This window comes from Equus caballus, chromosome 15, assembly GCF_041296265.1.
Source record: "Equus caballus isolate H_3958 breed thoroughbred chromosome 15, TB-T2T, whole genome shotgun sequence".
Classification (NCBI taxonomy): domain Eukaryota; kingdom Metazoa; phylum Chordata; class Mammalia; order Perissodactyla; family Equidae; genus Equus; species Equus caballus.
Genome location: NC_091698.1, coordinates 28,010,626 through 28,034,095, shown reverse-complemented (window position 1 = coordinate 28,034,095; position 23,470 = coordinate 28,010,626). Strand labels below are relative to the sequence as shown.

The window sequence follows — 23,470 nt, the reverse complement described above, 5'->3', positions numbered from 1 at the left end:
ACAGCTGAGTTTGGGGGTTGCAGGGGCCACAGACCCAGCCCCTCCATCCAGGGCTCCCGTTGAGGGGGGAGCTGCCATGAAAACTCACAAACCTCTATTCTTTGAACACAAATAAAAATAAACATGTGTTTATTGCACGGAAACCAGAAAGTGCAGATGAGCAGAGAATTAAAAACTGCCCACGATCCCACCCAGAGATGATCACTGTTTCCTGCCTAGCCCTGTGCACTGTTTCATAATCAGCTTTTCGCACTTGTTAACACATTGTATCTTTCAGGTCAAAAGAGCCATTTCCACATCATTTTCTGGAATGACTGCCCAGTGTGTCACGTGAGTTGCTCATTTTACCAACTCCTTCGTGGAGGTGGCATGGGGACTGTTTCTGGTATGGTGAATAATGCTGCCAGGAACACGCTCCCTCCGTTTAGCAATATCTCCCTACAACCTGCTCAGCTATCCTCTGGGTATTGGGCACGCAGCCATGCACGGAACAGAGACCTGCGCAGACACATCTCCGGGTACATCCTCAATTAGTTCTTTCAGCTGACGACCGGATGGGGCACTGCTGGGCCGCAGGGCACCCCTCTGCTGGGACTCACCATCTCAAAGGACCGAGCCTAAGTGGCCCCTCTGAGAGCCACTCTAGACAAAGCCTCACGGCTTCTCTGCTCCAGATGGCCTGGCGCATGACTGGAGAGGACAGACCAGGCCCCAGGAGAAGCCCGGAGAGGAGCCTGGTTCCCGGGCCTGTGTACCAGTGTTGCCACCCCTTGGGCCAGGGCTTCACTGGGTGGCTGTTTTCCCAGCCTCCAGATTGGGCTGCCAGGTCTCGGCACGAAATATAATATTTGAAGTTGGGCCACCCTAGATAATACAGAACGACGGAGGTGCCTCCCCTCCCCAGTTCAGAGGCAGCCCTCTCAAGAGGATCTGGGGAGGGGAGAGGGCACCCAGGATCCCACCCCAGGCTATGAGGGCGGGTCCGGACCTGGCCCTGCCCCCCTACCCCAGGCCTCCGCCCCTGCCCTTCCAGCGCTCCAGGCGGGTCGGCGCCCAGGTAGATCGGGAGCCCAAACCTGTCGGGCCGGTTTTGAGAGCTGTGGGACCGAGGCTGGTGAAGGATGCACGGCCTGCCCCGTGCTCCGCCCGCTCTCTCAGCCGCCTGAGTCCGGCTCCTGCCTGCCCTGCAGCCCACCGGGCCGACCCCATGATGCGCGCGCCAGGCCTCCTGGCGCCCCTGCTGGGCCTGGGGCTGGCCCTGAGACTGCCGGGGTCGGGGGCCGCGGACTGCGGGTCCCTCGGCCCGGTGGACCGCCTGGCATTCGCCCCGGCGGCCAGGGCGCCGTGGATGGCCCCTCGCGTCCGCGCGCCGGGTCCCCTGGACCCCCTCTATGGCACCGTGCGCAGCTTCCTCTCCGTGGTGCAGCTGAACCCCTTCCCCGCTGGTGAGTGCGCCTCCTCCCCCGGGCAGTCTTTGGGAGTTGTTGCGTCCCCAGCCAACACCCCTGCCCCGCTCCACCGTGGGGTGTGCCTGCCCTGTTAGCAGGCACTTGGAAGGCAGGGTCTCCATCATTTCCCACTCCCATCTTCCTTCCCAGAAGCCCCGGGGACCCAGGGGTATCACCTGGAGTCGCTCCAGGACCTTCCTGTGTGACCTTGGGCAAGCCCCTTTTCCTTTCTGAACCTCAGTTTCTGGTCTTAAAGTAGAGGAAATTACGTTAGAAGTTCCCAAAGACCTGGTTAAGATTTTCTCTGGGTCCAGTGGTGCCAAGGGTTGGAAGAACCAGGAGGGGCTGCGCGACCCCTCCCAGCCTGTCTCCTGTCTCTTGAGGGGAAGGGTGCTAGGCCAGGCCCCTTCTCTGCTTTTTACCAGGCCAGTGGTTTCCCTGCTGCAGGGCCTAACTGTAGGACCCAGGAGGAAGGGCTGGCCAGGCCTCTCCTCAGCCACCCCCTTTCCTAGTAGCACCCAGACACTGCCTTCCCGGAGGTGCCCAGGTGGGGGGGGTGGGGGGGGTGGGGGGGGTGGGGGGGGTGGGGGGGGTGGGGGGGCGGGGGCCCTCTGCAAAGCCCACCTTTGCCTGGCAGTGGGGGTGAGCACCGGGGCAGGGCAGTCGCTGCCCCCAAACCTCCAGCGTGGCTCTTTCCCATAGGGCTGGTAAAGACCCTGCTGAATGAGCCAGCTTCCGTGAAGGTGGATGAGGTGAGCCCTGGGGGAGGTGCAGGCGAGGCAGTTGGGTGAGCATGAGGGGCAGAAGTAGAAAGGCCTTGCTCAGCTCAGCTCAGCTCAGCCCACCTTGCAGCGTGTCCCCCAGGGTGGGGTCTCGGGCATCCCTTCCCCTCTTGCATGAGCGCTGTAGTCGGCAGACCAGGGTTCAATCCCCAGCTCTGCCGTTAACTGGCTGTGGGTTTGCAGTCAGCCCCAACCTCCTTGAACTTCAGTCTCCTCATTTGTAAGACGGTAAATAACAATGAGACCCTGCACCTCGTATGGGTTCAACCAGTTGCGTGCCCGTGCCTGCGCGTGCGTTCCCCCGCGTGCGTTCCCGCCCCTTCCGGTTTCCCCCTGAAGTCGGGTGGGGGCGAGCGGGGATGGGGAGGTCAGTACAGCGCTCAGGCCGTGCTCCCTGCCCAGGTGGTGCGGTACCAGGCAGGCTACCTGGTGTGCGCTGTGATCGCCGGCCTCTACCTCCTGGTGCTGCCTACCGCCGGCCTCTGTTTCTGTTGCTGCCGCCGCCGCCGGCGCTGTGGAGGCCGCGTGAAGACGGAGCACAAGGCGATGGCCTGTGAGCGAGGCACCCTCATGGCCTTCCTGCTGCTGACCACCCTCGTGCTGCTGTGAGGGGCGCCCAGGCCAGGCGGGAGGTGTGGGCCGAGGCCGAGGCTCCCACGGGCACCCAGCAAGCCCCTTCCTCCTCCCTGTCCCCGTAGGATTGGTGTGGTCTCTGCCTTTGTCACCAACCAGCGTGTGCATGAGCAGGTGGGCCCCAGTGCTGCGGCTGTGCCTGAGACTCTGCTCAGCCTCCGGGGGCTGTTCTCTCATGTCCCCCAGGTGAGCACCGAGTAACGCCTTATCCCCACACGGCCCCCTGAGCACCAGACCCAGGAGGGACAGAGCAAAGTGGGTCCTGCAAATTAGCCCGTAGCCTGCAAACTGGAAAGGGTGCCCCTTCCGACATGCACCTGACTGCCACCTGCTGGAGAGTCGCTGTGATACATAAATGCACCCGCAGTGTCCTCAGGGTGGACACCCAGCTGTACACCAGGATGGGGAAAGGGACCAGAGCGGGAGCTGTCGGGTGACAGGGGAGGAGCAGCCTCATGGCCCTGTGTTTGCCTAGGAGCTGCAGGCCGTGGCACAGCAGTTCTCTCTTCCCCAGGAGCGAGTCTTGAAGGAGCTGGATGGTGAGGGTTACAGCTGGCCGGCAGGCTGGCCAGCCCCAGGGTCCCCCTGCTCCGGCCTTCCTTGGGGGGCCCTCTCATCCCCTCATCCCAGGCTCCACCTGGGATCACCCTCACAGAGGTGGGGCTCGGGCCCAGCAGGGCAGCACAGCAGCCACTCTGCTGCAGGACCAAGAAGCCAGTGCCCACCTTGCGGAACCCAGTGCCAGGGTCTGGGGAGGCTAGATAGACGGGCGGGGAGGGCCCCTAGGCTCCTGGGGGGCAGCCCTGCAAACAGCCTTGCTCTCCAGGTGTAGGCGTGAGCATCGGGAGCGTGATCCACACCCAGCTCAGGAGCACCGTGTACCAGGCACTGGCCTCAGTGCACAGCCTGGGCCAGGGTGAGTGGGACCATCTCCTGGGTGGGGGTGGGGCCCAGCAGGCGCCCTCCTGGGGGCAGGCCCCGCTCTCATTCAGCACTAGTTTTCTTATGCCACCTCAGCAAGCCCCACCCATGACTTTCTCATGGCTTTATCCCAGGATCCCCTCTGGCATCCCTGTCTACCTCCTGGTTTAACGGGCCCTGGGGCAGTTCCATTGTACAGAGATTGTTGACCGCAGGTCCCTTTGCTTGGGGGAAGGGAAGACGTTCTGCCTCTTGCAAGGTCTCTGAGGATACCAGGAGCAGTGGAGACTTCTCAGTCTGGATGTGGGTCTCAGCCCTGCAGGTCTCCGTGGACCACCTCCGAGCCCTGAACGCCACCTCGGTGGAGCTGCTGGAGGGACAGCAGGACCTGGAGCCGGCTGTCCGGGAGCGCCGGGAGCACCTCCTCGCCCTGCTGCAGGAACCCAGCTGCCGGGGCTGTGCAGAGGCCCTGAGCCAGGCCCGCGCCCTGGAGCTGGGAGCCAACTTCAGCCAGGTGCGGCCCCAGGACGGAGGCCTCTCGGAGAGAAGCAGCCCCCGCTGCCTGCTGCCCCAGGGACCCCAGGCGGCCTGTGTTCTGGTGTTTCCTGAGATGGACTCCTGATCCTTTCCTCTGGCTGCTCCTCCCTTGTCTCCACACACCCAGCTTGATGAGGGTCGTCCTGGCTGTGGCCAAGCCATTTCCTAGGCAGGCACTGTGCGTGAGCTTCCGTATATTAGCCCCTTGAGTTCTCGCTGCCACTCCGGGCAGAAGGGTCTCTGGTGATCCCCATTTTGCACACAAGGTCACTGAGGGTTCAGAGGGCTCTGCTCCCCACCCTCCCCCAGGGACCCCTCTCAGGCCTCTCCATGGACTTTGTCATATCCCTCCCCCTTTTCAGATGCCCGCCATGGACGATGTCCTGCATCAGCTGAAGGGTGTCCCAGAGGCCAACTTCTCCAGCATGGTCCAGGAGGTGAGTGCCTGCCTGGTCTGCCTGACCTTTCCCCTACCTGGGAACTCAGTGAGGGGCCTCAGTTTCCCCCTTTTGGGGTGGTAACCTAAGACTTGGTTCAAATTAAGGCCTCACCTACCACATGGCGCCCTGGGCTGGAGGCTCATGATGCCCATTCTCGAGTACACATGGTCTGGTGGGGGAGGCAGGCCTAGAACTCAGAAGGAAGAGCTAGGACCCTCAAGGCGGGGGCTGGGTGGCTAGGTAGCAGGCACACAAGCTGAGCCCCAGAGGACAGGCAGGCTATCTTGGGTGGAGACGGGCTGTGGGGGAGGGCGCAGCGTGAGTCAACAGCTGTGACCCAGGGCCTGGAAAATGCCGGCGTTGGGGAAATGGTGAGTCAGCTGTGCAGGGTGGCTGGAGCGGAAGGTTCTAGGAGGGAGAAAGTGGGAGCTGAGGCTGGAAGAGTAGGCTGGAGCTGGACTTTAGGGAAATACACCTGGCAGGATGTGCGGGATGGATGAGAGAGATGAGAGGATGGCTGTGAGTCTACTGCAACAGTCTAGGCGAGAGGGGTGGGAGAGAAAGGAGGGGTCTTTGAGGAGCAATGTTTTGGGGAGTTGAGTCAGGCCGGGCCAAGGGAGGGGAAAAGAAGGCATGGACTAAGAGAGCAAAAGGAAGCCTGTTTCCTGATTTCTTGAGCTGGGAGAACCAAGGGGGGTGTCCTCCCTCTGGGCCTACTGACGTTGGGGTCCCCCAAGCTGGGACACCCAGGCAGAGAGTGGGAGGCACAGCCACCTTTGGTTCTGGCAGGAGAACAGCACCTTCAACTCCCTCCCGCTCTTGGCTGCCCTGCAGACGGCCGACATGGTCAGAGGTGAGGCCCTGCGCAGGGGCCAGGCTGGCTGTCCAGCGTGCCACCCCCACCGCACCCCTACCAAAGAGGCTCGTTGAGAGAGGAGAGGGGCGGTGGTGTGGGGTGGGGGAGAGGGAAGGCTGTCCTCTTGGCTGGGCCTGGACAGAGAACAGCCCCTCTCTGTGGGTCCCAGATGTTTTTCCTGCACATCTGTCTCCTCCCCGGGCGCCCGGGTGCCTTCCCAACCCCGTAAGTCCCTGCTGCTTTGGGCAGAGCTGAAGAAGGCCATGGCCCAGGAGCCTGGAGGGCTGAGGACACTGGCTGAAGCGTTCCCGGCCTGGGAGGCAGCCTCTCGCTGGAGCCGGGCACTGGAGGAGGTGGAAGAGAGCAGCCGCCCCTACCTGAAGGAGGTGCAGAGATATGAGAAATACAGGTGCCCGGGAACCCTTGGGGGTGGGGGTGGGCAGCCCAGCCTCTCAGCCACCCTGGGCCCAATTTCCAGCTCTCATCAACTCCTCATTATGCTAAGCCTCTGCCTCCCTTTAAGCCAAGACCCCTTACTCCGTGGGCCTCCATGTCCCCACTTCGGCTGTGTGCCCTTGGGATCTGAGCTTGGGAACCCCATTGGAGCAGAGGGTCCTCAGGAAGTGTCCACATCTCACTTCTAAAGCCTTAACCTTGGGGTTAGTGGCCTCACTCAGCCACCAGGTCCTACACTAGCCCATCCTGGTACCCAGCTGCCCGTTCTTGGTGACACCCGTACCTTCTCTGTGGCAGGTGGATTATGGGCTGTGTGCTGTGTTCCGTGGTCCTACTTGTGGTGGTCTGTAACCTGCTGGGCCTCAACCTGGGCATCTGGGGGCTGTCTGCCAGGGAGGACCCCAGCCACTCAGAAGCCAAGGGCGAGGCTGGAGCCCGCTTCCTCATGGCGTAAGAAGGGCTGGGGAGAGGAGGGCTGGGGAGGGCTCTCCCCACTGGGCTGGCCATGTTCCCCTCACGCCCGTGGACAGCTCCTAGTGTGGCTACATGAGCGGGTCCTGGGAATCGAGAGACTGAGCTCCACTTCTCACTCTGGCACCAACTTGCGGGTGGCACTGGGCACACTGCTAGCCCGTCTGCGTCTCAGTGTCCTCATCTGTATAAAAGGGTTGGAATGAAGCAGGAATAGCAGATAAGAAGTGCTTCCTCCTCCCACACCAGTGGCAACTATAATAATCAATGGGCACTCATTCCCACCGAGCCCAGACACAGCCTCAGAATCCTTCTTAACCTAGCATCCAGGCAGCACCACCAATAGGAGGTGGCACCAGAGGTAGAATCTGTTTTACATCCCTGGACTAAATGATCTCTAAGGTCAGGGCTGCCACATTCACTTGTGCAGGCTGGTCGCTGCATAAAAGTGCCTGGCCAAAGGGGAAAATGGGGGCTGAAATCCAGCCCATGTTTCACTCTCCAAGCCTCAAAACCTGGCAGGGGGCTGTGCGTCTCTCACAAAGAAGCCCTACAGGTCAGCGGCACTGGTCCTACTCAGGCCCTCTAGGTTGTTGCCCCTGCTCTGGTGGGTCACGCCTGGCCATGCTGAGTAGTCCTGTTGAGGGCTGAGCTCTGGAACTGGTCACCTCCACATACCGCAGGCCCAGAGGCAGGCAGACCTGTCTCTTCAAACAAAATGGCTCCTGTCTCCCTTAGGCTGCCAGGGCACCAGTGATAGGGTAGGGATGGGGGAGGATGAAGTGGGGACACAGTTCTGAGTTCTCCCTTCTGCCCAGGAGGCCGAGTCCCTGGGTTCCTCTGCCCTGGGGCCAGCTCGCTGACCATGCTGGCGCTGGGATGTGGGTGGGGGCAGAGGGTGTGGTCCAGGGCAGCCAGCCTCCTCTCTCCTGCCTCAGCCCCGTCCCTCTGCCTTCCCCAGGGGTGTGGGCTTCAGCTTCCTCTTCGCTGCACCCCTCATCCTCCTCGTCTTTGCCACCTTCCTGGTGGGTGGCAACGTGCAGACGCTGGTGTGCCGGAGCTGGGAGAGTGGGGAGCTCTATGAGGTGAGCCTGCCCTGCTCCAGGGCCCCTAGGCAGGTGGAGGGACGTATAGGCAGAGCAGGAGGGCAGAAGGAGGTGGGAGCCAGAGAGGGCAAGAGGGAGACAGCAAAGGAAAGACAGAAAACCATTGAGGGATAAGGAGAGAGAGAGAGCCCATGAGTCCCTGGGACAGTGCTCAGGCCCCAAGGCAGGGACCCCCAGGGATCCCCCAGGCCTGAGCCCTTCTGTTCTCTGAACACTGAGTCTATGAACTGAGAATCCTGGTTCCCTGGCGCTTCGAGCAGTGAGCCGAGATGTTGGCCCAGATTCTCTGCTGAACACCAGGCTGGCCACCCCTCCTGGAGATTCAGGAGTCAGGGCCCAGGGTGGTTTGAGTTAAAGGCAGGGTTGGGTAGAGTCACAGGGTGTGGTCGCTGCTGTGCCAGGGCAGCATGGGACTAGGCCCTCGGGAGCTGGGACGGCCTTGCCCCCACCCCGCTCCAGGCCTTTCTCCCTGCCCCATCTCCAGTTTGCAGACACCCCAGGGAACTTGCCCTCGTCCATGAACTTGTCCCACCTTCTTGGCCTGAAGAAGGACATCAGCATCCTCCTGGCCTATCAGTGAGTGGGAACCCTGGGTGGGGGACAGGGTGTGAGAAGGAGCCAAGGTGGCCGTCCTGTTAGGGTGGTGTTAGCCCCCGCTTCCCTTTCCTTTCTCTCGTCTTCCATGCCTGCTGCTCCTCCCCAGGCAGTGCAGGGAAGGGGCTGCTCTCTGGAAGGTGCTGCGGCTCAATGACTCCTATGACCTGGAGAAGCACCTGGATATCAGCCAGGTAAGGGAAGCTTCGGAAGGCTGTGCGGACCCCTCCTGCAGCTCCCTCCTCCTCTGATCTTGCCTCTCTGGTGGGACTAGCTCCTTGAACCCTGCAAGAGAAGTCTGCAAGAGTGATAGGTACCTCGGGGGCAGAGTTCCCAGGTGCAAACTCAGGGCCTGCCCCTGGCTGGAGCCCAGGGGGGTTTGTAAGGTGTGTGGGTGGAAGGGAGCATGCCTTGAGGCTACCACCAGCTCTGAGCACTGTGCTCCGGGAAAACTGAACACAGCTGAGGTTGTAGCAGGAAAGGATGGTGTGTGTGTCATGACTGAGGACAGGCATTGGTTGGAATGCTGCAGTCAGAGTGGGGTGGTTGGGGTAGGGGATGTGACAGTGAAAATGATGGGGATGGAGTCAGGTGTCACTAGACGAGGCCTCCCCACAGGCCCCTTGCTGAGTTGTCACACCCAGTAGGTGGGGGCAGGATTCGAACCACCCAGCCTGTTCCCTTACCCACTGGACTTCGCTGGAACTTGGTGTGTAGAACTGGAGAAACTTAGCCATGCTGGCAGAAGCCAGTTCTAGGACAAAGAGAAGGGAGAGCCGCTTCACGAGAGGGGATGTACTTTGAGAATGTGGTTCACCTAAGGGTGTACAGAAGCTGTGAAAGATTCCCTCCTTTCTTCTCTGCACGCCTAAGTGAGGTGGGAGGAAAGCTGCCTTGACTCCCAGGGTCCCTGGGGAGCCTTTCTCAAGCATATCCTAGGAAAACCCACATTTCTCCCGCCTGCTTCTCCTCCCATCCCCCCACCCTTAGCATAGTGACTCCTGCTTCTGCATCCTCTCCAGAGACCCTTCCCATGCCTCTTGAATCCACTGCCCATTCTCAGCCCATGGGGTAGGTTCGTCAGGTGGCCCAGAGTTCAGTCCCAACTCCACGCCTTAAACTGTATAACCTGGGGCAGTTTGCGTAATGCCTTAGCTGCCTCCTCCATCAGCATCTCTAACCAGATGAGAGGTCCAGGAGCAGACAATATCCCTGTGCTTGGCCACAGACGCTGCCCCATGGATGGGGGCTGGCCAGGGAGGGCTGCAGCAGGGAGCCTGGGCAGAGGTCCCATGCTGTGCTGGCTGGAAGTCGTGGCTCTCAGAGGGAGGGGTCTCAGGCCTGGTCCTGGGAGGGGAGGGGTCCGGTTCACAGAAGAGTCTGGACAGATAGGGCTTCAGAGGGAGTGAGCATTCCTTGGGGGCCATCTGGCAACATACAAATGTGACCTTAAGAGTACGTGTCCTGAAAGGCGATGATAACGAGCTTGTGATGCAGAGATGAATGAGACAAGTTGTGCTTTCCAGGGTGCCAGGAGGGCTCTGCCCGCCTACAGACATCTCCTGTACCTGTCAGTCACTGATGCCTGAAACGCTGGCCTAAGACCCCCATCTCTGAGAGGATTAGGCCTTTTCTCCCTGTGGGGAAGGCTGCATGTTGGGATAGGGAGAGGTGAGCAGAGCTGGGCTCCATTCTCTAACTTGCTGTGAAGCCTCGGGCAAGTGAATGCTCCTCTCTGGCCTCAGTTTCTCCTCTGTTAAACACTGTGGCTGAATTTCATGCCCTTTAAATCTCTTGCAGCAATGGTTGGAAAATACAGAGAGGCCCTTTTAAACTGCAGTCTGTCTTGGAAATCTGCTTGTGTCCATGCATTCATTCATTTTCACACACTCAACAAACTTGTACTGCGCCCAACATGTGTGAGCCTCTGCTCTAGACACTGAATGCTGGGTATGGATTGGGCAGACAAGGTGCCTCTCTCTTGGAGCTGGTGGCAGTAAACAAGTACACAAATAAATAATGTTAGAGTGACAGGTGCTATAAAGACCTTAACACAAGCTGATGTGATAAAGGTGGGCTGGGGAAGCTATTTTCTGTTGAGTGGCCGGGGAAGCTCTGTGTTACTATCCATTAGCCAGATAAGTGCTGAAGGAGAGCTGGGTCTTAGTGGGGTGGGTTGGAGTGGGGGTGGGGTGGGAAGCAGAGGCCTGCTGGGCGTGTCTCGGGGTGGCCCTAGGTATCCAGAAGGAGGACCCTAAGAGCCTGGTGACCACTCCCCTATGATAGCAGCTCTGGGGCTCTGGCTCAGTGACTGGGCATGCCTCCTGCCCTGTCTCCTCCCTCTCAGTACACCGCCAAGCTACAGCAGGAGTTACGGAGCCTCAAACTGGAAGTGAAGAATCTGGACTTGCTGAGCCCAGCTGCCCGCCGGGACCTGAAGGCCCTGCAGAGCAGTGGGCTCGAGAACATCCGCTACCCTGGCTTCCTCGTTCAGGTCAGCAGTGGGCACGTCAGGCCAGACAGGGGCTGAACAGAGGAGCCTGCAGCTGAGCTGGTTGAGGGGGGTGTCTCGCCTTGTCCTGGCCCTCCACCTTCCCTCAACTCCTCCACATGTCCCTGGGGCCTCTTCCTGTTGGGGGTATCCCCAGGTCACGTGCCGCAGGCGGGTCCTGGTGCTGCTACCTGGGCTGGGCGGGAATGAATCCGCCCCCACCCAGCAGCGTGTGTTGCTGTCCTTGGTTCTGAACCCACTACTGTGGAGAATGTTGGTGGGAAGCCCCCTGTTTGCTAGGTTACACGAGAGGATGCCTCAGTTTTGTTTTTTTTTTCCTTCTGTCCCAATGGGAAACGTCTGATATATTTCACAGGTTCAGGTCAAACCCACCGTGACTGATGTGTCACCATAGACTTAGCTGGTGTGGGGTTCTTTTGAAAAGACTGGGAATTGGGGGCTGGAGGAGGTGGAATCCATCCCCTCTTGGCCTCTCCTGTCTGTCTCCAGATCCAGAAGCCCGTGGTGAACACTGACATGGAGAAGCTGGCCCAGGAGCTGCAAGGACTGGCCCAGACCCAAGTGAGAAGGGAACAGACCCCAGTGGGCAGGCAGGAGTCAGCGAGAGACCTGGGACATGGGAGAGGATAGGAGTGCTCGGATTGGGGAGGGGGTGAGGGCAAAGGCAGGGGATTGAAGGCTGAGGCTCTGGACCCCCCTGGCTGGGCTTAAGGTTGTTGCAGTGTCAGTTCTGACTCAAGCTCTGCCACCAATTGGCTGTGTGGCCTTGGGCAAGTCATTCAACATCTCTGAACCTCAATTTCTTCACCCATAGAGTGGATTTTCCTCAACCTAGATCAGATGAAGTAACTGATCTGACATCATATAGTCAGGCAAGCATTTCTAAGTGCACACTGCTCGTGGACAGGATAGGGGAGTGGTCACCAGGCTCTTAGGGTCCTCCTTCTGGATCTGCAGGGATAGGCGTGAGGACAATACGATGGATCAGATATTATGACAGCTGCCCTCTAGGAGTTTAAACTCCGCTGGAAAAAATAGCAGTTTGTATTTATAAATATTTAAAGTTTAAGAAGCTCTCTTCAAGATCTCTCATAGACCCACACCAACCTTGCATGATGGGTAGACCGAGGAGCATTCTCAAGTTCAGCAGATGCCGTTGCAACTCAGACTGGTTGTGGGGCTCACTTTGGGGCACCGAGCAAGCTGGGAATGGACGTAGAACTTGGTCTTAGGCCCCCAAACCCAGGTCAGGCCGAGGAGCCTATGGAGGCCTCGGTTCTCTGCCTCTGAGCCCAGCGCTCTCCTCCTCCCCTTGGTTTGTCTGGTTGAACAGCTCAGTAAAGGATATACTGGCAGAGGCTGTCCTGTCCTGGGCAGAGTGCCATTCTGATCTCTGTCTCCCCTCAGGGCAGTGCTGTGCTGGGACAGCAGCTGCGGGAGGAGGCCCAAGGGCTCAGAAACCTCTACCAGGAGAAGGTCCTCCCCCAGCAGAGCCTCACGGTAAGTTTGGAGGCCCAGGGAGCCTGGGGCCTGGGAGAGAGGGGAGGCAGGGTGGGGGAATGAAAGAGGAGGGAGGCGCTGGGAACCACTTCCTCCCTATCCATCCCTTCCCCTAACCAGCCCTGATCTCTTCTCCACAGGCCAAACTCAACCTCAGTGTCAGGGCCCTGGCATCCTCTGCCCCAAATCTCCAGGTGGCTCCTGGGGATGGGGAGGATGGGGTGGAGCAGGAGGGCAGCAGAGGGAGGAAGGAGGTGTGGGCCCAGCTGGCTTGGGGCCTCGCCTGGTCTGCCAGGTCCCACTGGATGTTGAGGGTGGGGGTGGGAAGGAATAGGGGTGGAGGAGCGGATCCTTGAGGACCACCATCTCCAGCCTCTGTGTCCTTAGGGTCTCACACCCCCACCCCGCCCCAAGGTGAGTATGTTGTGTGTTCTATGATGAATGAAGGGATGGAGGAGTGAATGAGTGGCTGCTTCCTGACTGAGCAGGGCACCGAGTTAAGTCCCTCCCCTTTCCCACAGCTGGAGACCTCCGATGTCCTGGACAAGATCACTAACCTAAGAGGAGAGCTGCCTACCTGGGCCACACATATCCTAAAGAATGTGAGTCGGGGGATGGGACGGGGCTGGGGGCTGCCTCAGAGCCGGAGGTGGGCTGCAGGGGTAAGGCACATGGGGCTCCCACCCCAGGCTTCTCCAGCCCTGTCTCCTCATCCAGGAAAGCCAGCTCGGCCTGTCCTGATGGTGCCAGGCGTTGGGGGTAGAGGGTGCTGGTTCCTGGGACTCCTGCCAGCCCAGGGCTCCTCTCTTTCCTGCAGGAAAGTGAGTGTTTCCTGACCCGGGAGATGGGCTACTTCTCCCAGTACGTGGCCTGGGTGAGAGAGGAGGTGAGTCAGGGCTCAGACCCCTCCTGGCCTCAAGCAAGCTCCCAGCGGTACCAGCTATTCTCTCCTCTCCCCTCCTCTGCCCGCTTGACCCCCTTGGGAGTGCCCTGGGCCTTCAGGATTGAACCCCAACTCCCGAACCTGGCATCTGTGCCCCTGCTCACGCCCGACCTCTGCCACAGCCCTTCTCTGAGGCCTTAGTGTGAGCCAGGCTGGCCACAGCCTTCTAAAACATGCTGTCTACACCTTGCCCCCAAGCCCTTCCTCATGCCAGCCCCCTCACCCAGCTTGTCTGAGGCCAACCCAGTCATCAGAGTCCACCTCCTTCTGCTGGCCTTTGCTGACCCCAGCAAGCTATCTGGCACCCACACTAGGCCAGCAGGCGTCTTGGTAACCTTGAGTGTGTCTGCGTGTGCATGTGCACAACTATGTGAGCATACGCATGTGTGTGCACACATGAGTGCAGTGCATATGTGTGTGCACGCACACACGTGTGTTACCTCTCCAGTGGGAGTGTGACTTAAAGCACAGTGCTTGGCACACAGTAGGGCTTAATACAGGCTGGAGAATGGGATGGAAAGGGCAGGAGCTGAGCAAAGAGCCCAGGTCAGTGCGTCCTCATCTCTCTCTACTCCTGCATCCATGTGTCTGTGTATAACTGTGCAGTGGCTCCAACTGCGTCCCTGTCGACCTCTCTCACTGAATATGGGTTGTGATGGGTGATGTCCAGGATGCTGCCTTGACTTGGTCACCAGACACTGTGGGTCTGTGTGTCCCTGCATGTACCTGCCTCATGTTGACACCACAGGTGACTCAGCGCATCGCCACCTGCCAGCCCCTTTCTGGAGCCCTGGACAATGGGCGTGTGGTCCTGTGTGACATGATGGCTGACCCCTGGGTGAGTGCTCACAGTTCATCAGGGCTCATGGACACTGAGGCCCCCATGGGAGGGGCAGCGTGAGCAGAGCCTGCCCCCAGGCCTGCCCTCAGCCCTTCCCCTCAGCTCTGAGAATGCTTCCCCATGCCCCTCATTGAGTCAGTGAGGGGACTAAGGGTGCAGAGTGGGCTGGAAAGGAGTCGCTGCCCAGCCACGGTGAGTTGACCTCACATCCTCTTTTCCAGAACGCCTTCTGGTTCTGCCTGGCATGGTGCACCTTCTTCCTGATCCCCAGCATCATCTTTGCTGTCAAGACCTCCAAATACTTCCGTCCCATCCGGAAACGCCTCAAGTGAGGAGGCTGCCAGAACCGTGGGGGGCAGCAGGGGCCCAAGAAGGAGACCTTCCAGCTGCCGGGCCTGGCCCCCTGCCACACCCCTCCTGAGACCTCAGGGGAGGCTCGGGCCCAGCCCTGAGGAGTCACACACTATGAGGAGCTCCAGGGCCAGCTCTGTGTGTCTGCCCCATAATCTTCTTGCTGCAACTCGTCCACCCAGCTTAGCTTCCTGGACTGTTTCTATACTGGAGAGATTCTGAGGCAGGAAAATCCGGGCTCTGGGTTTGCTCCCTACGTCGGGGCTGAGGCTCTGTGCCTGGGGACTCACTCACTCTCTTTCTGCGATGCCACAGCTCCACCAGCTCTGAGGAGACTCAGCTCTTCCACATCCCCCGGGTCACCTCCCTGAAGCTGTAGGACCCCAGTGGGTAAGTTTCCCCACCCCTTTGATTCGTTGGTGCCAGGGGCGGGGGTGGGGAGGAATGGGGAGGGGTTGGGATCTGGGGTCTCCAGGGCCCAGGAGGGCAGGAAGGTTCTGGGACTTGGGGTCTGGGCACTGGTCCCGTCCAGCAGGGGGCTGACAGCCTGAGGCCTGCTCTCCCCTCCTTCCCCCTCACCTATTTGGTTCTTAATCCGTGACAGGGATGTTTGCAGTACAAAGTGATGCCCAGGTTGCTGCCTGCCCCCTTGACTTGGCCTGGACCAGAGAACTCCTGTCGCTCTTGCCCCCAGAGCCCAGGTCACATGCAGGCCTGGATTGCCGCCCACTCCAGTTGTCTGACCCCATCTTACCTGTCTACCTCCATTCTGCTCAAGACCCCTTCACTCTTCCTCAAAAATGCATTTAACTTCTGTTGAACTACAGGGCCAACAGGTTCTTCCAGATGTCTATCCCTTATCCTCCTTGCTGCACTATATCAGCACCAGGAAGAGCCTGTCCTCAGCCTCTTGCGTGGGACAGACGCCCTGTCCCAGCCCACTCTGTCACCATGCCCCTCCCCTTGCCCACGCCTCCCCCCGCTGCTCTGCAGGCTCCTGGCCCCTTTCCTCATCTACCCTCCCCACTTGCCCCAGCTTCATTCTGTCCCCTCCCCAGCCCTTACGTCCTCTCCCCAGGGAAGCCCTTCTCCCCTTTGTTCCCTCTTGACCTTATCCCACCACCTTGCTGGCCCTCAGGGACCCCTGCCCAACCAAACTAATCAGTAAAGCCACCACGTAGGCCAGGGGCCAGCACAGCCCAGGTCTGGGCCGCTTGTGGGCTCGGCCTCATGGCCCCCAAGCCCTCCACAGACCCCGGCCTGGATTTCTGGTCCCCCAGGGTGTGAGAGATGCCTGTCACGAGGCTGAGCCCCTGCTTGCACCCTGGATTGGAAATAGTGCTGCTGTCCCTCAGCTCCTCTCTGAGCACTGACTCCCTAGGAAGGGACCTGAGATCTGGGCCAGAGCAGGGGCTCCCCCTCGGCTCCCCAGAAGGTGACGTCTTCCACAGCCCCCACCCAGCTTTCCCAGGAGGGAGCTAGTAGCCACAATAGGATTTTGCACTGTGGCCTTTACTCCCTCTGTCCTATGCATGTGGCGTAGGGACATCCCTAGTCCATCCCTGTGCCTGCTCTGCATGTTGGACCCTGAGTTCCAGAAACAGGAAAGAGGAGGAGGAGAGAAAAGAGGAGGTGGACAGGACCTCCAGTCCACTAAAGTGTGCTCACTTTCCTGAGCCTTGGCCTTGGGTCCTTGACTCCAGGTTTCCCAGGTTAGGGCCCTGTATGCAGTTGGTGTTTAATGAGAGTTTGTGGAGAGGAGATTCCAAGGCCTCCTTTGCCCACAGGCATCTAGGGATTACCCCAGCAATCAGCAAGTGGGGAGAGGGCCCACTCTGGGAGCAAGCAGACCTCTGTTCACATCCTGGCTGTAACGCTTGTTAGCCAGGGCACCTTGAATGTGCTATGTGGGTCCCCACGACCTCAGTTTCTCCATTTATAAAATGGGGAGAATAGTCAGAGCCTCCTCATAGGGCTGTGAAAAGCGTGATAATGCATGGAAAGCCCTTGGCAGAGGCCTGGCACTGAACAAATGCTGCTGTTTTTTGCCATGACTGTTCTGGGCCAGGGGCAGAGCTGGGTCTGGGCAGGTACAAGGGAAAAGGGCAATGGGTCCCTGTTCAAAGGCGCTTTACGACTGTAGTCTGGGGACTAGCCCCATGGCCGAATGGTTAAGTTCACGTGCTCTGCTTTGGCAGCCCAGGGTTTTGCCAGTTTGGATCCTGGGTGCGGACATGGCACCGCTTATCAGGTCATGCTGAGGCGGCATCCCATGTAGCACAACCAGAAGGACCTACAACTGGAATATACAACTATGTATTGGGGGGCTTTGGGGAGAAGTAGGAAAAAAAAAAAGAAGAAGATTGGCAACAGATATTAGCTCAGGTGCAAATCTTTAAAAAACAAAAAAGGACTTAAAAAAAAAAGATTGTAGTCTGCGGAGTTTTGAGAGTCTCTGTTTAATTGCTTCTTACAAACCAGAAACAAATTTGCTACTAGAAATTGGGATGGTGCACACACAGTGTATTGTCACTATTACAAGCACACTCTCAAATGAGCATCCTTGCAAGTAGCACAACTGCCTCTTTTTGGCTTTCCTCAGAGGTTTTTTTGCTCGTTTCTGATCAGCTACCCTGTGCAAGGGAAATAGAGTGCCCTGCATTTTAAGAATGAAATTGATGGGATAAAAAAAGAAATAGAAATTATTAAAAAATTATTTCCAGTTCTCTTTCAAAATTGCCTACCTTATCTTTTACATATTTGAGTATATTAAACGTAGGTATTTTAAAGTTCAGTAACCCCCTAATATGGAGCCTCCATGAGTCTGTTTCTAGTGTCTGTTGTTTCTCTTGGTTTTTGTTAATTTCGTCTTGTCTCCTCACATACTTGGTGACTTTTGATTGAGTCCCACACATTACATCTGTTAAACCTGTAGAAATAATTCAAGGTGTACAATGAAGTTATCTTCTTCCATGAGGATTATGTTTACATCTGGCGGGTGGCTTGGGACCTAGCAAACCAGGATCTCTTTAATCTACTTTCAGAGATGATTTGAGTCCCTTGAAAGGACTCAAATTTGAGATGATGTGGAGTCCCCTGAAGGGCTGGTCTGCTTCCGGTTCATTTGTATTCCGAGGTCCCAACCCAAAGCACGAAAGATTTGCCGGGCACCCCCTCCTCTTAGTGGGCCTCATTTTTACCTCTTTAGCCCCAGAGGCTGTTAACAGCTCTGCTCAGCATCTCTGCATTCTCTTCCGCGATCAGTGGACCCCCTAGGGAGAAAGTAGCCCCAGATGCTGGCACATGTCTCTGGGTTTCCTTCTTCCCCAGATATTGGCCCTGTGATTCTTTAGTGCCTTGTTTGCTCCCCGATACCCCCAGTCAGACTTGAAAATATATATATATATATATGTATTTTGGGCAGCTTTTTAGTTAACCTCAATTGGGAATTTAGTCCAAATGACCTAGTCCACCATGATCAGAAGTTTTAGTCCTAAAAAATTAACTTTGATTTTCCCTGCTAATTGGCAAAAGACTGCCACTCTTTGAATTTAGTTTCCAGAAACCTTGGCTCAGCCAATCGAACACTGACTTTTCAAAGTAGCTGAGTTTGGAGAGGCTTCCTGGAGCTTTGGTTACTTGGGAATGGAGGTGGCACTTGGCAGGTGACAGAGAGACAGAAATAGCCACAGAGAAAAATAGATTACATATTTCCTTGATTTTAAAATGCTGGCATCTTAAAATGCTAATCCTACTTTATATGTGCAACAAAGCCCCTTCCTGGTCACATTCTCATCTGTTATCGTGACGTCCCTGAAGGCAATGGGGATCATTGCCCTTGTTTCACAGTTAAGCAAATGAAAGGCTACATGGCTGATTCAAGGTCTCATAAGCCGAATCCAGCCAGGCTTTGGATTCAGGTACCCTGGTCCTGGTGGCCTTGGAGGTTTCCTCCTGGGAGAAATGCCAGTCCCCATTCCCTGTGGGCATGTGGGAGGGAGGCCCTGTCTCCAAGGAGATTTAATCCAAATGTCCTTGCTGTCCCTGTGGCAGGAGGAATGACAGATTGGAGGCCCTGGGAGTTCTGCCAGAAGCTCTAGCCTGGCCATCCCAGAGCAAAGACCCCGTGAGCCATGAGTGGCAGATTCTGCCAAAGAAACGCCGCAGGGGCCAGGGCGTCCAAGGTCCCAAGTGGCTGGCTACAGCCGTTCTGGCTGGCTTCCAGGTGTGCAAAGGAAGGGCCACCTGGCTAGGGTACTGCTCGGACTACCTGAAGGGACAAAGAGAATTAACATTTACTGAGCTCCAAGTATAAACCAGGAAGTGTGCTAAGCACCTCACATGAATTAACTATGAGATATGCACTGTTATTTTTCTATTTATTATGGCTGAGTAAACCAAGGCACAGAGACTGGATGTGGGCTGAGTAGAAAGGGCACAACCTGCCCAAAGGAATCAGCTGATAGTGGTGGCATTTCAGGCGATATCTGAATTCTCTGGGGTCAGCCTGAGGCTCTGCTCTGGGTGGTGATTGACAGTGTCCGTCTTCTCCGCCGTCCCAGAGCCGGAACCTCCCTACTCTTCACTGCTAGTGCCCGGTCTCTCCAGGCCTGAAGGCCAGGGACTGACCAGGAGGCTGGTGGCCAGGCTGGTCCACACACCACGTGCTGCTGGAACAAAACCACTTCTCCGTGGCCCCCATCCTGCCTTGCACTTCTTAGAGCCGTTAGCATCCACCCTGCTTACAGACACTGAGCACTGCAGCTCGGGGGGAGGGCAGGAGGAGGGCAGAGATGACCCTACCCCAGCCCCCGACCTCTGCCCATGGGTGATGCAGAATTTAGTCAACTTGAACCCTCTACACTGAACGGACCCAGGAGTCAGGTGTTGATGAGGTTAGAGGAGAGAGATCTGGGGGGAGGGGAGCAAAGCCCAGGGGGAGGGGTGAGATGCCCTCCCTTCACTTGAAGCCAGAAAGAAGGGCGTTTTAAAGAGAGTCCTCAGGGGGCTTCACGGTGTCCCACGCAGGTTGAGAAATCCAGTGGACTGATGTCCCACCCCCACCTGCAAAGTCAACAGAGCAAGAGACAGGCTGGCTGCTTGGCTGGCAGAGCCAGGAGAGGGCTAGCAGCCCAGCTGGGGCCTCCTGCAAAGGGAGGTCAGTGGGGGCCCTCAGGCCCAGTCCCAGGAGGCTGCCTAGAAAGTGAACAGACCTCAGCCGAGAGAGAGAAAGTAGAACTGCCGCGGGGTGTCGGGGCTCCTGGGCCCCCTGAGGCCCCCTGAGGCCCCCTGAGGCCCTGGTGAAATACCTAGTCAGGGGGACAGTGGGGAGTGCCCAGTGATGGCCAGACTCTGAGGACCTGTGGAGGCGCCAACAGGAGGAGGAGGCGTAGTTTTAAGCTTCCACCAAACCCAGAGTGTAGTTCCAGGACAGCTCCAGCTGGAGGGCAGGCTGATCACAGCCCCTGCCGGCTGCAGGCCCCCACCCGACCTGGGCTGGGCGGGGCGCCTGGGCTGCACAGCAGGAGGGCTGACCATGACAGGGGCCTGGACCTGAGCTGAGCCTGTTGTGTGATGTGAAGAGGTGGAGAGCCGTTGTATCTGCCAGGATTCTGTCCAGCCACGAGTGGGCAGGCAGCAGAAGAGGTCCTGAGGGTCAGTGGCAGACACAGGTGAGGCTGCATTAGGTGGCTTTCTGATTCCACAGTCGTGCAGGCTCATGGTGACATCCCGAATGCTGTGCTGTCCAGGGGAGGCTGTTTTTGGGTAACAGACATTTCTTGAGCTCCTGTGAGGACGGGGCTGAACATGCATGGAGAGACCCACCTCCTCCAGAGGGGCCTTCCTCATGGGCACCGGCTCTTGGTGGGGCTAGGGCCCAAAGACTGAAACTATGTATTGCGCGTCTCTCTCTCTCCTCTCCCTCTCTCTCTCTCTGCCCCTTGGCTAGGGGCAGGCAGAGTCAGGGCCTAGAAGAAGAGCCCAGGAAAAAGAAGCAGACAGGGGCTCTGTGGAGTCAGGCTTTGGGTGCCTGGGAGGAGTGACTGGAACTTGGGCCTGGAGTGAAGAGACCTGTGAGCAACAGTGTGGAAGGTCCAGAAGACCCAAGACTTGTGGGTGGGGGCAGTGCGAGCCCCTCACCAAGGTGGGATTTGAGTGAGGGCCCCCAGCCAGCTGAAAGGGCTACCCACTGCCTCCTCTCCTACTCAGTGTTGTAACAGGAGGAACAACCTTCCTCAGGCTTGGAATAATCCCTCCCTTTCCCCTTCCAAACTCCACCATCCTCGGGCTCCCACCCCTGACCCCCAGCGTGAGGAGAACCACAGCGGAAAGCGTGAGGCTGAAATATTCATGGCCAGCAAGGCGAGGTCCTCCTACAGCCTCCTCAGCCTTCTTTGGGTCTGATACACTGCCAAAGAATGTTTGGAAACTCCCAGGCTCTCTCCTGGGGAAGTTTGCCCTTGCCCACGTGCCCAACCCCCTGTTGGGGCCTCTCACCCTGCAGAGGCCCATGTGAGGAGGACCCCCTTGGGGGGGGGGGTCCTCCGCCTCCGTTCCCTCCTGCCCTTTCCCCTCCCTGCACTCCCCGTGGGCCCAGCGGGCAGTGCCTGGCCTTGGACAGGTCCCCAAGGACTCCGGTGGAGGAAGGGGCAAGAGGTGGGTCAAGGATCATGGCAGGGGAACACACACCCCAAATTTGTGTTTATGAGGGGCACCCCCTCAGTGGCAGCTGCAGTGGGAGGTCCCCAAGGCCCAAGGGCTCAGTGGCCTGGAAGGGGAGGACAGTTGTCCTGTTTTGTCACAGCTCAAAGCTCGCTAACTCAGAAGAAAACATCTCTGAGCAGTGGAAGTTCGGGAAGCACGCCAAGCCAGGTGGGGGGGTGACTCTCCAGAGGGCGGTGCTGCCCATACCCTGAGCAGGGCCAGGCCTGTCCTGGACAGTGTGGTTGGTAAGATTCGCAGCTGATATATGGAACATGGGAGGTGGGTGGGATCTTCTGCTCGTGTTCCCTTTGGGATGAAAGGAACAGGCTTTTCGTACTAGCTTTGTCACTTTCTCGCCTACGACCCTGGGCAAATCCTTTAACTTTTCTGAGTCTCACTTTTACCATCTGCACAGTGAGATGACAACACTTTCCTCCCAAGGCCACTGTGAAGACTCAACATGCTCAGTGAGTCCCTGCTGGTGGGACCTCGCTCAGAGCCAAAGGTCGCCAGGTGAAAGGGCCCTGGGCTCCCAGGGAGCACGTCTGACTCAGCAGCCGAAGGAGGAGCTAGCCCTCACCTCTCCTCTGGGTGCAGCAGTGGGCTGGGAGCCCAGCGCGAGGCCTGGTCTGTACTGGAAGTCCAACTGGGCTGGACACCTGGACCACCTTCCACTCTCAAAACAGTCCTCCTTGCCTCAGTGGGTCAACAGCTCGTGACTATTTTCTTCCCCTGAGGATCTGAAAGTTGGAGCTAATTGGCTGGCTCAAAAAAGAAAAAAAAAGGAGAAGGTCGTGCAAGTGCTCTTGTGCACGCTGCAAAGGAGGGGGGTGTCTCAGGGCTCTGTCTCCATGGGAACCACTGGCACAGGCTGGCTCCTCAGGGTGCAGAAAAGGGAAACTTGGCAGAGGTTTTGGGCACCTGACTCCTGGGTGGTTTCCCTCGGGGCCGAGCGAATGCCCAGGAGTCTGTCCTGAGGGACAGGAAGGACCCCCTCCCAAGGGTGCCCAGGGGCCCTCTCTCCTTTATTCCTCCTTGCCCTCAGCCCCCCGGAGATCTGGCAAGGTCCCTCAGCCACCCTGCCGTGGTCCCAACCTCGCACCCAGGAGGGGACAGATGACAGGCCCTGGAGAGCCAGGCCACCTCAGGAGTATAAGGAGCTCAGGCTTTGGGGAGGGTTCCCACACTGCCAGGCCCCATGTGGGGTAAAAGGGAGGTAGTTAAGGGTGCAGGGACATAGGAAAGAGGTGAAAGGACCCCTGCATGTGACCCACGTGATGTGGCCCTGGCACCTGTCACCATCTCTGGGTGGTGAACCCCAATCTGTGAACCCATTGTGGACCCAGGGGCCCAGAGTGATGTCCCCATCAGGAGGATGCTGTGGACACTGGGGATGGCCAGAGGACATCTGCAGGCCTCTGGAGGGACACCAGGGAGACCCCTCCCCACAGCCCATCTTGATTGCAATGGCCCGAGGTCCTCCACAGGTCACTCCACCTGATGTCCATGAGGAGGGCCCAGCAGGAGGAGGGAGGGGGCAGTAAGGAGGGGAGGGGCTGACCTGTTCTGGAAAATGCCTCCAGGAGGCTCTGGGGACTCCACTGCTGCCCCTCCCCACGTTGGGGCAGGAAGTTGCCCCAACTTGCTGGAGCTCCCTTCCTCCTAGCCTGGGCTCTCTTCACCCCCCATCCCTCCCCGTGACCAAGGTCGGGGAGCAGAGAGTGTGTGTGTTAGAGAAAGAGACAGACAGCGGGGAGAGGTACAGAGAGAGCTGCCTGGTGACAGGGACAGTGGGGAGACACAGAGAGCCAGACAGCAGAACCTCAACAAGCTGAGAGGGCAGGATTAGGAACCATTTATACAGAGAGAGTGGGACAGAGAGCCTGGGAGGGGGACCAAAGAAATGTATAAGACAGACACAGAGAGAGACAGGGAGATTGAGGGAGGAAGGAGGCAGAGCAGAAGGGGTGGAGCGGGCAGAGGCAGCCAGGGAAGGAGGGGTGGGCAGGGGGCGGGAGAGGAGCTGCCGGTAACAATTACGTCTGGGTCCAAGCAAACATGAAGCAGCTGCCAGCCTGGCCCGGCAGTCCTGTTCTCCTCGGCTGCGAAGAGGGGCAGCCGGCAACAGTTTCCTTCGGCGCCCAGGATGCAGCGAGCCGAGGTAGGCGCTGGCAGGCTCGGGGCTCACTGCGGGGTGGGGAGCAGGGCTTCTGGGGGTTGCCCTGGACCAGGGAGACTTGTTGTGCCTCCTCCTTTGACTCCATCCCCTTCTGTCCCCTGTAGGGTCGCTTTTGGGAAAGTAGCTGTTGGGGTGTCCTGGCTGGGAGGCTAGACTCCTCGGGCCCCCTTTGGATGGGAGAGGATTTAAGTGTTT

General features: G+C 58.2%; 2 protein-coding genes across 11 annotated transcripts in view; both read left to right on the top strand.

Moving 5' to 3' along the window:
* The first annotated feature begins 231 nt into the window (after nucleotides 1-231).
* Nucleotides 232-17,197, top strand: PROM2 (prominin 2). Of its 3 annotated transcripts, none has more exons than XM_001494165.5 (24): nucleotides 232-1,445; nucleotides 2,151-2,200; nucleotides 2,633-2,835; nucleotides 2,929-3,049; nucleotides 3,339-3,402; nucleotides 3,690-3,779; nucleotides 4,099-4,298; nucleotides 4,684-4,758; nucleotides 5,551-5,614; nucleotides 5,867-6,026; nucleotides 6,371-6,523; nucleotides 7,506-7,629; nucleotides 8,135-8,226; nucleotides 8,354-8,438; nucleotides 10,592-10,738; nucleotides 11,246-11,317; nucleotides 12,164-12,256; nucleotides 12,397-12,450; nucleotides 12,778-12,858; nucleotides 13,074-13,142; nucleotides 13,948-14,037; nucleotides 14,262-14,368; nucleotides 14,707-14,781; nucleotides 14,996-17,197. In XM_001494165.5, exons 1-23 carry the CDS (start codon nucleotides 971-973, stop codon nucleotides 14,768-14,770), a joined length of 2,733 nt encoding a protein of 910 aa, XP_001494215.4. In that variant the 5' UTR covers nucleotides 232-970; the 3' UTR covers nucleotides 14,771-14,781; nucleotides 14,996-17,197. The 3 variants fall into 3 exon arrangements, 2 of the variants coding, with proteins under 2 accessions (XP_001494215.4, XP_023474449.1); XM_023618681.2 differs by having other exon boundaries at nucleotides 1,040-1,445; nucleotides 2,633-2,783; XR_011425930.1 differs by having other exon boundaries at nucleotides 1,044-1,445; nucleotides 12,397-12,670.
* A 2,615-nt stretch (nucleotides 17,198-19,812) lies between these two features.
* The window catches only part of KCNIP3 (potassium voltage-gated channel interacting protein 3), a 95,405-nt gene continuing 91,747 nt past the window's right edge, over nucleotides 19,813-23,470 (top strand). For 2 of the 8 annotated variants that reach the window (XM_070235131.1, XM_070235127.1), the window contains exon 1: nucleotides 19,813-20,063. Coding sequence is in view for 4 of the 8 variants with exons in the window: in XM_070235130.1 (XP_070091231.1) it covers nucleotides 23,155-23,257 (103 nt within the window). In the remaining 4 variants the exon portion in view is untranslated. Of the gene's footprint in view, nucleotides 20,064-22,840; nucleotides 23,258-23,470 lie in introns of those variants that run through there. The other 6 variants (XM_023618687.2, XM_070235125.1, XM_070235132.1 and 3 more) reach the window with 4 other exon arrangements.

Bases quoted from the DNA above. Each gene is read 5' to 3' on its own strand.
- PROM2 (XM_001494165.5), top strand. From the start codon at position 971: ATGAGGGCGGGTCCGGACCTGGCCCTGCCCCCCTACCCCAGGCCTCCG. The intron at 3,780-4,098 runs GTGAGTGGGACC...TGTGGGTCTCAG, and splicing joins AGTGCACAGCCTGGGCCAGG to CCCTGCAGGTCTCCGTGGAC. The intron at 8,227-8,353 runs GTGAGTGGGAAC...GCTCCTCCCCAG, and splicing joins AGCATCCTCCTGGCCTATCA to GCAGTGCAGGGAAGGGGCTG.